Source organism: Choloepus didactylus, chromosome 3 (assembly GCF_015220235.1).
Source record: "Choloepus didactylus isolate mChoDid1 chromosome 3, mChoDid1.pri, whole genome shotgun sequence".
In the NCBI taxonomy this organism is placed as follows: domain Eukaryota; kingdom Metazoa; phylum Chordata; class Mammalia; order Pilosa; family Megalonychidae; genus Choloepus; species Choloepus didactylus.
Window position 1 is genome coordinate 73,849,495 of NC_051309.1, and position 17,979 is coordinate 73,867,473.

At 37.5% G+C, this 17,979-nt stretch overlaps 1 protein-coding gene across 1 annotated transcript in view; it reads right to left on the reverse strand.

Annotated features, from left to right (window-relative positions):
* Positions 1 to 514: 514 nt before the first annotated feature.
* The window catches only part of LOC119529487 (UDP-glucuronosyltransferase 2A3-like), a 48,901-nt gene continuing 31,436 nt past the window's right edge, over positions 515 to 17,979 (reverse strand). The window contains exons 3-6 of the mRNA XM_037829927.1: positions 16,225 to 16,356; positions 10,386 to 10,473; positions 9,709 to 9,928; positions 515 to 1,658 (exon numbers count right to left, since the gene is read on the reverse strand). Of these exons, the coding sequence (XP_037685855.1) occupies positions 1,379 to 1,658; positions 9,709 to 9,928; positions 10,386 to 10,473; positions 16,225 to 16,356 (720 nt within the window). The 3' untranslated portion in view covers positions 515 to 1,378. The remainder of the gene's footprint in view (positions 1,659 to 9,708; positions 9,929 to 10,385; positions 10,474 to 16,224; positions 16,357 to 17,979) is intronic.

Genomic DNA, 17,979 nt, shown 5'->3' on the forward strand with positions numbered 1-17,979 from the left:
TAAAAATACTTCTATATGTTTTTATAGTTTTTCTCCCAAAATGATATGTTCAACTTTAAAAAGTTGATGATTCAAGGCTACTGGGTTGTAGTTTGATAGTTTCAGGTATTTACTACTAGCTATTCCAATTCATTAAAACCTAAAAAGAGTTATCTATATTGTGCATAAGAGTGCCCTCCAGAGTGACCTCTCGGCTCCTTTGGAATCTCTCAGCCACTGAAGCTTTATTTCATTTCCTTTCACATCCCCCTTTTGGTCAAGAAGATGGTCTCCATCCCATGATGCCAGGTCTGCATTCCTCCCTGGGAGTCATATTCCATGTTGCTAGGTAGATTTACACCCCTGGGAGTCAGGTTCCATGGAAGAGAGAAGGCAGTGACTTCACTTGCTGAATTGACTTAGCTAGAGAGAGAGGGCCACATATGAGCAACAAAGAGGCATTCAGAGGGAGACTCTTAGGCACAGTTAGAAGCAGGCCTACCCTCTCCTTTGTGGCAACAGGCTTCTCAAGGGCAAGTCCCATGATAGAGGGTTCAGCATATTAAACCACCAGTCCTCAATGTTTGTGAGCACATCAGCAACCTTGGATGCTTGTATAGTATGTGAATAAATCTTAATAATAATAAAAAAATACTAAAAATATGTTGATGAAATTCTGTTCTTGAGAAAAAGTAATGACTCACTGATTCTTTTTATTGTTTGAAAGCAGTGTCAACAACTGCTCATTGCACACAGAGAGCACGAGAGTATTTGTTGCTAAAGACAGAAATTTAGGCCATGCTATTCTAGATAAGCTTTATAGAAATATCATGAATCTTTCCTAATGTGATGCCCTATCACAGTTATTATCAATTTATGTTCTAATCCCAGTAACATGTTGCAAGGAGAAAGGTTTGTTTTTATTGGAAAAAAAAAATCATTAATTTTCTCATAACAGTCTAAGCTTCTATGATGTGCCCTGATTAGTCCAGTGTAAGAGAACTTGTGAATTTTACTCCTCTGAGATCCCCGCCTCCATTGAATACAGCTCACCTGTTGTATGCTTCCCAAGAGTCCAGGAGTCAGCACACTGCTAGTCAGTATATCACTTAATGTTAAAAAATGAAGATATTGATTTTATGAATAGAACATATTAGAATTATTAGGGCCCCTGGGTCAAGAAAGTGGGAGGAAAAAGGTAAAGACTCCTGGAAAAGACAAAGGATGACTGGGACACACACACTACTTAATGATTTTGTGGAACTCTCAGCCCTACTGTTAGGCTGAGGTAGTAGAATGGGAAATTGGAAAAGAAGGAGGTGAAATGTTCTCATGAAGCTCATTGTGACTAGAATAAACAGGATTGTTCCACTTAAGCATTTCACAAACATGAATGTATCTATTCCCTCTTTTTCTTCTTTCCTGCTTTACTACATTTTTGACAAAAAAACAAACAACCTTTTGTGACCAAGAATATAGCAGTTGCCACACAGGCCAGCAGGAACCCAATGACATCCAGAGAGTGGTACTGGAACCAGGTGAGGTCGTGGGCGGCTGGCCTGAGGTGCTTGGCTCCTTTGTGGCGCATAACAAACTCGATCCAGAAGACCGCTCGGTCCAGAGGCTTCATCGGCTGATCATGGTGGATCCTTGATAACCTCATAGCATTCTCTTTATAACTAGAGGGCATATAGATACAGAGATATTAGGGTTTTTTTTATTGCAGATATGTATGTGACGTATATTATAAAAGTTATACAAGACAAGGGTCACAGAAACGTTGAGTTAACGATTTTCTTTCTTGCTCTGAGATGTACTTTGCTGGTTATGCAACCTTTAAAAAGGTATAATGGGGAAGGTAAGGGATTAATATATTGTAGGCAGGTATGTGCACTTGAGAACAGACGAGAAAAGTGGCATAAACAGTTATGCACATCATAATTTTTCCAGGAAAATAATTGTGAAATGTATGAACTACAGTTTCCAGGACTATCCCAAGTTCCAGACAGTGAATGTCCCAGATTGTGGAACAAAATCCATTAAAAAGTTTCTAAGTATGTCCTCTAAGTTCTGTCTAGTTGAAGAGGGCTGACACGGGAAACTTGTGGTCAACATTACTGAGTCACTTTCTTAGTTTCCAAGTCATTATACTGTGAGACTTCTTGTTTTGCACTCACTTGTGTGTGTGTGATGAAAGGATAGTGTCTCTTTTATTAGTACCAAGATAGGATGCACACAAGACTAATTTAAGACTAAGTGAAGGTCAATAAAAACACCTTCTTAGAGGGTCTCTGATAAAATTGGGAATCACAGCAGAAATAGTCATACAGTTAATATCTCTAATTGTTTCCCAACAGCACAGGACAGAAGTCTCTGTATTTGAAAGGCAAGACATGTTTTCTCTTGAAGTTTCCTGGTGACTGACACAGAAATAGGAAGCTTTCCTTTGCTTTGGGCTGGAAGTAAAAGTTCTGGCTTAATGACATGAATATTAGAGAAGAGGGGTGGTTCATGTAAAGGTATCCAATTCTGGAAAGGACATTCTCGGGTCTGGGGAGAAGGGAATGTAATCCTCATTCACAAGTGAACATGGTACTCTAGGTCTGGCATCAGGGATTAATTACTTGTGTGTTCCTTGTTAGTGTGTAATGAGAAAGTATTGCCATACTCCCTCACAACTTGATGGAACCACAGGAAAGATCAAAATGGTATTCTATATAATTAAGTGTAATATTTTTTCTGATAAACTATAGTGGTCATGAAAGCCTATCTCTTGAAATTAGATATTTTCAAAGTTTTTCTTTTTACAATAGAGACTCATGATTGTATATATACATATACAGGATTGATAAAATGGTATACGTGAAACCAAGTAACAACAGAGTATGCCTTCCTGGTAATGTGGTAAAATAAGCAAGGATAATGCTCATATTAAAATAGATTATTGAATTATCTTGTGTATTAATACACATTGCCTTAAACTGATGTCTTATAGTATTCTAATAATTGATACTAATGTGGTATATGTATGTATATGTATCTTATAATATTCTAATAATTGATACTAATGCCGTATAAATATATGTATATATATATGTAAACTCTTCCGTGTTCCTTTTCTTTATGGAATAAAAGAATGGGACATAAATACAAATGCATATATATACTACCCTACACTCCTGTGTTCTCATGTAATTTGAGTGACAGGATTTGGTTTAGGGTTAACATTAAGGTATTTTCTCAGGAAAAGCTATTAATACAAGTGAATCTGAACTGTGTGCTACAACATCTTTCAGATTAAAAACATTTCAAGGAATATTCATTATAATGAGGTGGAATAAAAAAATGATACAACAAAGCAGCTGTCAATAAAAATACCTTCTATCAACTGAGGGCATGGTAATATTCTAAAATGTTAGAAATCAATTACAACATTCATGAACATCCAAAAACTATAGTAATACTTGGTACCCCTTCCTCACTCTTGAATTAGATGTCTATAATTTCCTGAAAATTATGATTTATGTATGCATCTATTAATATGAGTTCGTTGATTAAAAAGTGGATGGGATGGAAAAGGAACAACTAGGGCTAACTCTTTATGATTAATCCAAGCCAGGTGTTATCTTGCCTATTAGAAATGAATTCCTTGCCTTCTTGATCTAATAAACCCTGATAAAAGGGTATTAATGGATGGTTTTAAGCAACCAACTTTTATTTTAAAAGCTTCACAAATTCCAAGTTTATCTTCCCCTTACTCCCTGAATTTCAGGTGTCAGAAAAGTGAATGAAGTATTATATCCACCCTTCAAGTTTTGGCTATGAAGAAAAACATAATTGAGTCTAAGGTAATATGAAGGCAAGTTTAAATATAATGCAACATTACAATATCAGAGCAATGCTTTTAAACCAAGATGGAAATCATGACCTGAAAACTACAAAACCATGTACAAATTAACATGAAAGGTGAAGAAAGTGGGGAGAAATAATACAAAACTCAAAAAAGAGAGGATATAAAGTGTAATAAGAATGTGAAGTAAAAGAAAGAGACCAAAAGTCAGATGATAAAAAAACAGGTGATAAAATATATTTGAGAATTATAAAAATAAATTGTTAAAATAACACTCTACTGAGGTTTTTTTTAAGATGGTAGATTAGGAGAGACAGAGCACAAAAAGTCTCTGTGAAAAACACTAGGTGAAATACAGAAAGTGCTCCAGAATACCAGTTCCAGGTGTGCACTGGCTGGACAAGGCCTGCTAAATCCACAGGGATCATGCACTTGGTGAAACTGAGAGTCTGCATTCTGAAACAAGTGAGTGAGTTTGCTGGAGAACTGGCAGCCATGCCGCAGTCAGGAGAAACTAGGGGGTGGTGTTGGGAGATGGATTAGTTTAAAAACCCAACAGCAGCTGCAGATCTGGCAGTGAGAACTGCACAGTCCAGCACAATGGGAAAGTCTTCTCCCAACCCGAGAACACTCCTTAGTATCTGGTGTGGGCGATACCTTTCACACACAAACAGCTATTTGTCCCAGAGCTAGGAAGTCAGAGGCCCATGAAAAGGGGGACATTACTGTGGACCCTGAAGAAATATAAAAGATCTTAATAGGATGCTATGAATAACTGTATGCCAACAAAATGGACAACTAAGATAAAATGGACAATATCCTAGAACACACAAATAGCTAACTCGAGAAAATATAGAAGACCACAACAAACCATCACAAGTAAAGCAATTCAATCAGTCTTCAAGCATCTCCCAACAAAGAACAGCTCAGGACAAAATGGCTTCATGGGTATATTTTATCAAGAATTCCAAGCAGAATTAGCACCAATCCTGCTCAAACTCTTCCAAGAAAAGCTGAAGAAGAGGGAATAGTCCCCAATTCATTCTATGTAGCTGACATCACCCTAATACCTAAGCCTGAGAAAGATACTACAAGAAAATAAAACTACAGACCAATCTCTCTAATGAAAGTAGATGCAAAAATCCTCCACAAATTATTATGAATTGATTCCAATAACACATTAAAAGAATTATATACCATACCCAAGTGGGTTTTATCTCAGGTATGAAGGGTAGTTCAATGCAAGAAAATCAATTAATATAATCATGACATCAACAAATTGAAAGGGAAATACCACATGATCATCTTGATTGATGCAGAATAGGCATTTGTCAAAATCCACAATACTCTCTTGATAAAAACCCTTCAAAAGGTAGGTATCATAGGAAGCTCCATCAACATTTTAAAAGAAATATATGAAAAACCCACAGCTAACATCATACTGAATGGTGAGAGTCTGAAAGCTTTCCCTCTAAGATCAGGAACAAGACAAAGATGCCAACTGTCATCATTGTTACTCAACATTGTGTTAGAAGTTCTAGCTAGAGCAATTAGGTCAGAAAAAGAAAAAAAGGCACCAAATTGGAAAGCAATAAATAAAAGTTTCACTATTTGCAGATGACATTATCCTATATTTAGAAAGTCCTGAAAAACTACAACAAAGCTACTAGAGTTAATAAATGAATTATGCAAAGTGGCAGCATAGAAGATCAACTTGTAAAAAGCAGCAATATTTCTATACACTAATAATGAGCTATAAAAGGTGGTTATTATGAAAAACATCCACTTACAATAGCAAATAAAAGAGTCAAATATCTAGGAATAAACTTAACCTTGGATGTAAAGGATCTGTACACAGCAAACTACCAAACATTGTTAAAAGAAATCAAAGAAGGCCTACATAAATGAAAGGACATTCCATATTCATGGATTGGAAGATGAGATGTTAAGATGTCAATGCTACCTGTGCTGGTTTGGATATATTATGTCACCCAAGAAAAAGCCATGATTTTTACATTCAATCTTGAGGTATATTTGGATTAGGTTGTTTCCATGGAGATGTGACACACCCTACTGTGGGTGATAACTTTGATTAGATGATTTTCATGGAGGTGTGGCCTTGCCCATTCAGTTTGGATCTTGATTAGCTTACTGGAGCCCTATAAGAGCTCAGAGAGAAAGAGCTCAGTGCTGCAGCTGAGAGAGACATTTTGGAGATGGTTGTTGAAAGCAGACTTTTGCTAGCCCAGAATTTGCCTGGGAGAAATTCATTTTAAAACCAGAACAGATTTTGGTACCAGGAGTGCAGTGCTTCTGAATTTGCAAATACCAAACATGTTGGAAAGGCTTTTTAAATGGATAAGAGGAAGTTTCTGAAAGAATTGTGGGGAGCTTGATAGAAAAGCCCTAGCTGGCTTTGAAGAGACTGTTGGTAGAAATATGGACTCCAAAGATAGCTCTGATGAGGCCGTAAACAGAAATGTTGAATGTGTCATTGCAAACTGGAAGAAAGGTGCTCCTTATTTTAAAGTCACAGAGAATTTGGCAAAATTAAGCCCTACTGTTGGATGGAAGGCAGAATTTAAAAGCAATGAGCTGGGATACTTGGCTGAAGAGATTTTGACTCTCAATATTGAAAGTGTGGCCTGGCTTCTCCTTGCAGCTTATAATAAAATGCAAGAGGAGAGGGATAAGCTGAGAAATGAACTCTTGGGTGAAAAGGAATCCAGAAATTGATGGTCTGGAAAACTCTGGGCTTCTAGAAAGTGAAACCTCAAAGGCTACAGCCCCACATGTGGACTTAATGAAACATGGAACCAGCCAGCCATTTCAGTACAAGCTAGGATTGGAGATGGAATAATCCAGAAAGGATTTGTGGAAACTCTTGTTGTCTAACGGTTTTGACCCCTGTGTGCTTCATGTGAAGCCAACAATTTTTTTTTTTTTTTTATTTTGCAAGATGTATATAAACAGAGCCACTGCCAGACTGGACAGGAGGGGATGGAGAAGGGACAAATTGAAGGAAAAATGACTTCAAATGTGGAACCATGGAAGCTAAGGTCTGAAGCCAAGAAATCTCAGGCAAGGAGACCAGAGCAACGCATGCACATGGAAAGGGTGAGTTTGTTCCAGAGGTAGATGGTAGGGCTTCTGCCTGGATGCTCAGGAAAAATGCTGCCACCCCAGGGCTCAGAGAGGGTGGGATACATTTCCCAGGAATTGAGGAGGGCCTGGCCATCACTGCACTGTTTGGAGAGTGGAGAGCCTTTGCCCCAGAGAGACAGAGACCAGGTGGCACCCAGATGATTGAGGAAGTTGGGGTTGAGAAGAAGGTGGACTCCTCAATGTGTGGATATGTTGGAGCACTCACCCCAGCATTTGTAAAGAAAAGGGCTGCTGTGAAAGCCTTTTGAAAGGGTTGGACTCCCATTCCCACAAGCCCCAAGGATACAACATCATTCTAAAAATGGCTCTCAGACTTTGAAGTCTAGTGAACTATGCCCTGTTGGTTTTAGGAACTGTTTTGATCCTGTGAACCTTGTTTGCCTTTCACATTCTCCCTTTGACAATGGGAACATTTATCCTATGACTGTCCCTCCTTTTTATATTGGAAGCAGGTAACTTGTTCTAGGTTTCACGTGTCCATAGCTAAAGGGGAATTTTGCATTAGGACAGACCATACCTGTAACTGATTTTGATAACATCCTGCCCTTACCTACTGTTACTGCAATGATTTACATTTTTGTGATATTGTGATGATATTGTGATGGGATGAATGTATTTTGTATATGGAAAGATCATGTCTTTTTTGGGATCCTGGGGGTGGAATGTGCCATTTTGGATGTATTATGTCCCACAAAATGGCATGTTCTTTGATCCAAACTTGTGGGGGCAGACATATTAGTTTTGATTAGATTGGAATCCTTTGATTGAGTGTTTCAATGAATATATGATTCAATCAACTATGGGCAAGAACTTTGATTGGATAATTTCCTTGGAGGTGTTACCCCACCCATTTAGGGTGAGTCTCTTAAATGAATCACTGGAGTCCTATAAAAGAGTTCACAGACAGAAGGAGGTGCTACAGCCAAGAGAGACATTTTAAAGAATGCACAGGAGCTGAGAGTGAAGCTAGAACACAACCTGGGATCCGCAGATACGTGCTATGTGCCTTCCCAGCTAACAGAGGTTTCCAGATGTCACTGGCCTTCCTTCAGTGAAGGTATACTTGTGTTGATGCCTTCATTTGGACATTTTCATGGCCTTCAGACTGTAACTTTGTAACCAAGTAAACCCCCTTTATCAAAGCCAATTCATTTCTGGTATTTTGCATAATGGCAGCATTAGCAAACTGGACCAACATCTTTAAAAATTGTCTTATAAGTAATACAAATTGTGAATAATATTGCTTCCATAGTAGTGATTTAAATGATAATGACTAAATTTAAAATGCATAGGTAAAAATAATGACCCAAAAGATTATATACATACACCGTATTAATTCTCAGGGAATTCTTCAAGAGGGAAACTTAAGAATAAATAGATCTATCTAAAATTCAACAAAGCTTATAGCTTCATTTGAATTTATTTTTCAGTTAAATCAAATGATATTATATTTAAAATCTTATTTTAAAAGTTCACATAGAGTACTAAACCAATAGTTACCACTCTGCCCATACTATGTATATAGGGGTGAATGGTTTATACTTTGTGTCAATGATGATCATTTTAGAATTGCTAATGTCAGGAAAATAATCTCTTTCTTTTCTGTCCTTAATAAATGTTTTATAATGTGTAAATTATACATACAAGCTTACAAAATAATCATCTCTCTGGAAAAAAAAAACTGAGAATTTCTATAAGCCATAACATTATATATTTATTTAGAGAAATACTTTCATGGAATATATGAGGTCATCATCTTTTTATTTCAATTCACTAAAGAACCTAGTTTGGGGATTGAACAAGAAAGTGATTTTTATACTTGTCATATTATGGTGGTTATTTGAAAATAAAACATTTACAAAAGTTAAATATTTCTTTAAAGAATAGACTGAAAATATTATCTTTTTTTTGTTCTTTCCTGTTAAGGGAGGCTTTGCTCACATACCAGGACTTCAAGCTACAAGGGACTGTGTAACCTGGGGGTCAGGGTAAGCCTGGGGGCCTGCAGGTGAGGAGCCATGTAAGCCAACATCTCCCTGCCCAAAACTGTCAGTTCAGCCCCAGGGTTTGGCACATGCTCCCTCTCTGAGTCAGGAAGGTGAGGACTGAGGGCTCTGCAACCTCCTTGAGGAGCTGGTCATAGCCCAGTCAGGGGTGGGGGGATGGGAGAGTGAGGAAGTGTGGGGGGTGGCGGATCTGAGCCGCTAACTCTCCATCTATAGAGCAACCATCTGTCTCTATGAATTACGGATACTTTAATGCACCAGACTTCTGAATAAGCCCTCACTGAAGAGTGTTTCTGTGGCTATGCACAGATCTGCAGCATTGGGCTATGAGAAGGGGTACACTGTGCCAGAAGCCTCCAGAGAAGTGGAGCCTGAAGCAGGGGTCCTGCTGTGCCTGATCCCCAGGTTATTAGGTCCCTAGTGGCCAGGAGAGGGTGGGGCTGGGTTGGTCCCATCCCATCTCAGGGCTCTGCACGTACATCTCAGAAATTACTGTTTACTTTGAAAGCAGACAACAGTTCTCACAGGGCAGCCCAGCCTGGACTATGCTCATGGCTGCATTTCCAGCATTTCCAGAGCCCAGTGTGGGCCTGGCAAGGGATGGAGGGGTGAGGGTGCTTCAGAACATCCTCAATGTTAACACTGGGCATTTTCTAACATGAAGTTTAACACATCAGTGGTGACCCTTTAGAGAGCAGCTGTACTTACGAGGGTTCATTAATGACTATTTTCAAAGCTCTGAGCAAATCTGCACTTGTCATTGTGTTCAAGTTCACATCCACAGCTGCTCCTTTGGCCTTCAGGTATGCGATGTTATCAGGCTGATCAGCAAAGAGGGGAATTCCCACCATAGGGACCCCGTGATAAATAGCTTCATAGATCCCATTTGTTCCACCATGAGTGACAAAAGCCCTTGTTTTGGGATGACCTAATTTGGGGGTGGGGAGGTGAGAAGTTGGAAAGAATTTTATTATAATATTTTTACATTATTTCACAGACAGCAGGGAAAGAAAAAACAACAGGATTAATCACTCAAGAAGGAAGAATTTTCTATAAAAGCTAAGGACATGTCACATTTCTAACAGAAAATTTCAGTCTGGATAAGAATGGCTTAACACCTTTGCATGGTCAGGAAGGTTTTACTGGAGAGATGCGATCTGAACTGAGCCTAAATCTTGAAGTGTAATGAACACACACTTAAGTCAACCAGAGGTAACATGAATCTATAAAATTAATGGGCAATTACTTTATTATATGTACTTGAAAACAGGAAATAAGTGTGAAACTTAGCAATTGTTAAATATGTCTTTAATTTCTTTGCTATTAAATAGTTACTCAATTTGTCCCTCATGCAACTCTATAGCTTTTCCTCCTCATAACCTTACCAAGAAGATCATTCTGGGGCATCCAATCATAGAGCCGAGTATTGGCTCCTAATGAGGCTGGTTTCTTTCCTTTGTATCTCCATAAAACCTGTGGGAGGAAATGAATTTATTTTGCAAATAAAACCCCAAATGATAGCATTTAAGGCTTCAGATCCATTTAAAAATCACATAATCACAGTTCTTATCGTACATAAGGTGGTATATGAGAAGGGGTTATAAAATGGGTTCTTTGCAAACAGTGAAAGAATTAGTAGGATTGTTTGAACACATCTTATTATTTAATGGATTACTAATGTTCTATTAGGTATAGTATTTTTATATACTATAGCTATTTTTTAAAGTAATTTAAAATATTTGGGTAGTAAGATTATATAAGTGAGGAAAGATAAAATAAATTAGTACTGGTTTAATCAAAGCATAGAGATAAATTATTGCAGAAAACAAGAATTTGTAAATTTAAGTCACTGGGTCATACACAGTCTGATGTTCCAATTTTAGTGATTTTTCACAGAACCATTTTGCAATTATAATTTAAGAGTTTTGGGTAATGGGATTATAGGAGCCATGTTAGAAAAGAAAAAAGAACATTTTAATCAGTGTTGGGCATTAAAATTTATTGAAGACAATATAATTTTTTTGTAAATATATGTCACTGCCACTGTTCCATGCTCACATTTCAAATTTAATGTTTTTAATAAATACAATTTGTTTCTTATTTTCTGTGCTTCATTTGCATGAATGGTTTCCTTTCTTTCCCTCTACCTTAATCCCATCTTTCCTCTCTTTCTTTCATTCCTTCCTTCCTTGCCTCCCCATCCCCCACCCCCAGCTTCCTTTCTTTCTTTCCTGCTTCCTTTCCTTTATAATCTTTAAAATAAATTAAGCAGAAATGAAAGCAGGGATTTGCTTTCATTCCATTGTTTTGTGAAGTTTCTTATTAGGATATGAATTTTTTGTTTTATGCTTTTTAATCTTTGGAAAGTCTGTTAGACTAATTTCAGGTTAAATAATAAAGATATAAATGTCCGATACCATTAACTGAAGATATTTAAACACAAATTCACAGTTTTAACATACTCAATTAGCCTATTTGTTCTCATAGAATTTCATGTACTTTAACAAAATATAGAAATAAAAAGAGCCCTTGGATATTCTATGAATAGCGGTATCCAATGTGTTGAAATTTAGAAATGTAGTAGCAACAATTTAATATTAACTGAATATCATAAGAAATAAAAGGCATATTGATTTATGATAAGGTTAAGATTTTACGTGATTTTTGATTGTAGAAAACTCTACGCAGAAAGATTAAATGATTCTAGACTGTTACTTTTTACCCTACTGTACTTAGGTAAAGTCTTAAGAATGCCTAGAGAAGTGGAGTACATTCATGAAAATATTCCTCTCCACTTTTAGTCATTTTAGCACTCCCTTTCCCAGAACTTGGAGCTAAAATATCTCAGAACTTTTGTGAGTTGTGAGCTCAGGCCTTATTTTCAATTACTGAAATGATAGTGGGAGCCTAATGCTTTCAAGTCTATTGCTTTAAAATACATGACTACAAAAATACATATTCCAGTAATTTTGAGACTGAGTAGACAAATGATCAAATTTTCCTAAAAACACTGCATTATTATTTAATGAATTTTTGCTTAATACACTCTCTAGTTATGAAAATTCTATTGTGAGTTCCCATATTCATCTCAGAGGAGCACTCGTGACCACACTCTCCTTGCAATTGTGATAGCAGCCTGTGCTGACTTGGAGCTATGCACCTCATAGACACATGTTCTTTACCTGTTGAGTGGGGGTGAACCCACTATAAATAAGACCTTTTGATAAGGGCACTTCATTTATGGTGTAGCCAGTCTAAGCAGAATGGGTCTTAATCCTATCACTAGAGCCCTTTATTAGCAGAATGAAATTCAGAGAGAAAGAGGGAAAACTACAAGAAGTTGGAAGACAATGGAACCCAGAAAAACCAGGAGAGGATACCATATGCATTGCCATATGATGGAAAGGCCAAGGATCAAGAATTGCCAACAGCTAGCCCCAGAATGCCTGTAATTTGGGAGAAAAGCATCACTTGATGATATGTTTATTTGGAATTCTAGCCTCAAAATCATGATCTGATAAATTCCTGTTGCTAATCTAAGTCACTGCATGGTTGTTGTTTTTTTTTTTAATGTTTATTGGGATTGTTCAGATACCTACAATTATCCAAAGATCCAAAGTGTACAATCAGTTGCCCCTGGTACCCTCATACAGCTGTGTATCCATCACCACACTTAATTTTTGTTCAATTTTTAGAACCTTTTCATTAATCCAGACAAGAAATAAAGTGAAAGATGAAAAAAAAAGAAAAAAAAAAAAAAGGAAAGGAAACTCGAATCTTCCCATATCTCTAACCAACTCCCCTCAATTGTTTACTCTTAGTGTTGGTATAGTACATTTGTTACCGTTTATGAAAGAACGTTGAAATACTACTAACTGCAGTATATGGTTTGCAATGGGTATATATTTCTTCCCTACATGCCCCTCTATTATTAACTTCTAGTTGTATTGTCGTACATTTGTTCTGGTTCATGGAAGAGTTTCCTAGCATTTGTACAGTTAATCATGGACATTGCCCACCATAGAATTCAGTTTTATACATTCCCATCTTTTGACTTCCAGCTTTCCTTTCTGGTGACATATATGACTCTGAGCTTCCCCTTTCCACTTCATTCATGCACCATTCAGCACTGTTAGTTATTCTCACATCTTGCTACTGACACCTTTGTTACTTTCCAAACATTTAAGTTCATCCTAGTTGAATATTCTGCTCATACTAAGCAACTGCTCCCCACTCCTAAGCCTTGTCATGTATCTTAGTACCTTAATTTTCATGTCTATGAGTTTACATATTATAATTAGTTCTTATCAGTGAGACCCTGCAATATTTGTCCTTATGTGTCTGGCTTATTTCATTCAGTATATTGCCCTTGAAGATTTGTCATCAACCCATTTTTTTTTTAAGATGGTTTTGTTCACACACCATACATTCCATCCTAAGTGAATAATCAGTGGTTTCTGTATGGTCCCATATTTATTTGTTCACCACCTTTAGCACTATCTATATAAGGGCATCTACGTTTCTTCCACAAGGCAGGATGGAGAGTCAGAGAAGGTAGAGAGGCAAAAGAAAGAGGAAAAAAAAATGACAGCTAGGAAGTAGCGAAAGGAAAAGTAACCTTAAATCAAAGTAGAGTAAAGAGTCACACAACACCACCAATGTCAAGTGTCTAACATGCCTCTCCTATCCCCCCACTCTTTTCCGCATGTATCTTGGTATATTGCCTTTGTTACACTAAAGGAAGCATAATACAATGATCCTGTTAGTTACAGTCCCTAGTTTATGTTGATTGCATCCCTCCCCCAATGCCTCCCCATTTTTAACACCTTGCAAGGTTGACATTTGCTTGTTCTCCCTCATAAAAGAACATATTTGTACATTTTATCACAATTGTTGAACACTCTGGATTTCACCAAGTTACACAGTCCCATTCTTTATCTTTCCTCCTTTCTTCAGTGTCTGACATGCTCCCAACGTTCCTCTCTCAACCTTATGCATAGTTATCTTTGTTCAGTGTACTTACATTGCTGTGCTACCATCTCCCAAAATTGTGTTCCAAACCACACACTCCTGTCTTCTCCTATCACTCTGTAGTGCTCCCTTTAGTATTTTCTGTAGGGAGGGTGTCTTGTTCACAAAGTCTCTCATTGAATGTTTGTTGGAAAATATTTTGAGCTCGCCCTCATATTTGAAGGACAGCTTTGCTGGATATAATATCCTATATCTTGCAAATATCCTATATTCTTGGTTGGCAGTTTTTCTCTTTCAGTATCTTAAATATATCACACCACTTCCTTCTTGCCTCCATAGTTTCTGCTGAGAGAGCCGCACATAGTATTATTAAGCTTCCTTTGCATGCAATGGATTGCTTTTCTCTTGCTAATTTCAGGATTCTCTCTTTGTCTTTGACATTTGATAATCTGATTATTAAGTGTCTTGGTGTAGGCCTATTCAGATCTATTCTGTTTGGAGTATGCTGCACTTCTTGTATCTGTAATTTTATACCTTTCACAAGAGATGGGATATTTTCATTGATTAGTTCCTCTATTATTGCCTCTGCCCCTTTTCCCTTCTCTTCTCCTTCTGGGACACCAATGATATGTACGTTCTTGTACTTTGTTTCATCTTTAAGTTCCCAGAGACGTTGATCATATTTTTCCATTCTTTTCTCCATCTGTTCCTTTGCGTGTAGACTTTCAGGTGTTTTGTTCTCCAGTTCTTGAGTATTTTCTTCTGCCTCTTGAGATCTGCTGTTGTATGTTTCCATTGTGTCTTTCGTCTCTTGTGTTGTGCCTTTCATTTCCATAGATTCTACTAGTTGTTTTTTTGAACTTTCGATTTCTGCCAGTGTTTTCTTTACAGCCTCTATCTCTTTTGCGAAATATTCTCTAAACTTTTTGATTTGAGTTAGCATTAGTTGTTTGAATTCCTGTATCTCAGTTGAAGTGTACGTTTGTTCCTTTGACTGGGCCATAACTTCGTTTTTCTTAGTGTAAGTTGTCGATTTCTGTTGTCTAGGCATCTGACCTCCTAGGCCAACCCAATCAGGTTTTCCCAGACAAGAACAGGCTCAGGTTACAGAAGGAGGTGATACTCAGTATTTGGTTTCCCTGATGGTTTATCTGAAGAGGATTGATACACCTCTGCTTTTCTGCCCAGCAGGTGGACCTGTCAGCCTGTCACTGGCAGGTGTAAGAGGGTATGGCCTGTGGCTCTCCTCCCCCAGGCTTTGGGGTCTGGTTCCAGAAAGGCGGGAGTAGAGCTGGGCCCCTCCCTTTCCTCTTGGGAAGCTATGCCCCCTCCAGAGAGGTCAGTTGCATATCAATAAGTTCTTTGTTTCTCTGACTCTGCTAATCAAAGTGTTTTGATTTTAAAATGGCTGAGGTTGTCTTTACTGCAAAGTGCTGCTGGCTGAAAATGGCTGAGGATTTCTCCATAGAGAGAGAAATGGACAGAAAAGCTCCCAGGTTCACCCATCAGCCAGAGATAGCACCCGATCCTCTGGGATCCCTGTCCTGAGAAATATGTGTTTCCCCGACTCTCCCAAGGTCAGTTGTCACCAAAAGCCTCTGTCTGCTTGTTGAGGATTCACTGTCTGTATTGAGCAGTTAACATTAAAACCCCACTTGGAGCTGGGCTGAGAGACTGCTGCTCTCTAGCACTGCGAGGCTTCTGTGAGGGAGGGGCTCTCGGCTCTTGGCTTTCAGTGCGGGTCCACAGTTTTACTTACAGATTTTATGCTGCAATCTCTGGCATTCCTCCCAATTCAGGTTGGTGGATGATGAGTGGACAGTCACGTTTGTCTCCCAGAAGTTATTCCAGGTTATTTACTAGTTTTTTGGTCATTTATGAATTGTTCTGGGGGGGGGACTAACAGTCTTCCACTCCTCTCTATGCCAGCATCCTAGCTCCGCATGGTATTTGTTTTCACAGCAGAAATCTAAAAGAATATTTGATACCAACAAGTAGGTTGCAGCTATTACAAATACCTAAAATGTGGAAATGCCTTTGGAATTGGATAATGGGTAAAGGCTAGAAGAACTATGATGTATTTGTTAGAAAAATCCTAAAATGCTTCAGAGGCTTTTGGTAAAAATATGAATACAAAAGGTACTTGGATGAGGCCTTAGAAGGAAAGGATGACTATGATATTGGAAATTTAAACAAAAGTGGTAATTTTTAGGAAACTAAAGCAATGTCCACAAGATAAGCAGTTGAACTAACCTTCTGTGGAATCTGTGCAAGGTCAGAGGCAATGAGATTGGCCTTTTCTTCTGTGAGGTTTTTGACCATTGACCCAAGAGAAAACACCACAACACCATCTTCACCTGAGCTCTGGACAAATTCTTCCATTTCCTGCAGGAAAAAAAAAAAAAAAAAATCTCTATTACAAAGGCACAGCATCCAAGAAAAGAAAATAAAGGTCACCTATATTTCTTAACTTGAAGATTCAAGCAACATGTAAAAACCATTGTTAGAGAGGCTCTATTAAAAGTAGAAGCATCTAATTTCTTTAGGAAGAAATATATCCTGATACTTAGGGCTTAAATATATAATCAGTGATTATTAGGAAAGGTAATAAATGAAATGATTATACAAAAGCAATAGGTGATAAAGGGCTAACACTTTATCACCTATTGCTATTATCTCCTGGGGGATAGACAATGTTATCCCCCAGGTTTAAATTTACCAAACAGCCGAGTTGTTTGTAAACATGTAAAAATATTACTAGGAAGCAAGCCCAAGGAAGGGTCCTGAAGTGGGCTTCTGGAATTATTAGCAATCCACTTTTCATCCAATAAATTATTAACAAATTTATCATCTTTCCTTTCAGAGTTTCAGGATTATTTTTCTCAAGTTTACACTTTCCCTGATTAATTAGGCTAAGGAGAAATTTGTTAGAAATGAAATATATAATAACATATTTAAAAGAGAATAATAAGGTTAATGTTGCTACACCACAAAAAAATGTTGTGAGACAATGCTTCCTTGCCCTCCCAATATATAAAACTCACCTGAGTGGAATACTGGCTTCATGCCTTAATTTCAGCCTTATCCCATAACTGACATCTTATTTCCTGTGTCACCGCTTGCATGTGCAAGTTTGGCATTTAGCTTCTGGGTTTAGAGTCTTTCACATCATAAAATATGTGAATGCCACTCTCTATATATGTGTCATATTCCCTTTGCAAGTGTTTGTAGCCTCTCTGGAGTTATCATGTTTCTCAATTTACAGTTGTTATAGTTATTGGGGGAGAGGTAATATATGAGGTGAAAGCAGAGTGCCATTTATCAGCTTGCTTAACATTAAGGGAACACCCCTGAAGCCCCAGAAATTGGTGTTTACTCTTTTGAATCATCTATTCCAGACAAATGTCTGTGTGTGTTTGATGTTTGTCTGTGTTTATGTGTTCTGTACAAATGTATATAAAACATCCATATGTGCCAGTTGAATTTTGAATATTTATTTCAGTATATCCCAGTGTTACTTTTATTTTTTGTACTCAGTGTTATTTTTATTTTATGTATTCATTGACTTACATAAATCATTCAGAAAAGTAATACTCCATGACTGATATTCAGACTGCCCAAACTTCTACATCAATAGGCAAATTGAATTTGAAAAGGATTAATTTTCCCCCTTTTGCATCAATTATGTGATGTTCTTTTATTTATTTTTTTTTTTTTGGCAATCATGAGTTTCATGTGGTATGTTTGTATGTATTGGTAGTAGATGGAAGTAGGAGACTGGGGTGCCATGTGCTGGTTTTTATATATTATACCCCCCAGAGACAAAGCATATTCTCTAAGGCAATCTTGTGATTACAGACATTAATTTTTGTTTGAGTGTTTCCAAGGAGACGCGACTCAATCAACTGTGGGTTAGAACATTGATTAAAATATCTCCATGGCACTATGGATCCCAAACATACATAGAGATGCAGACAGAAGGACAGAAGGGGATGCTAAGCTAAGAGA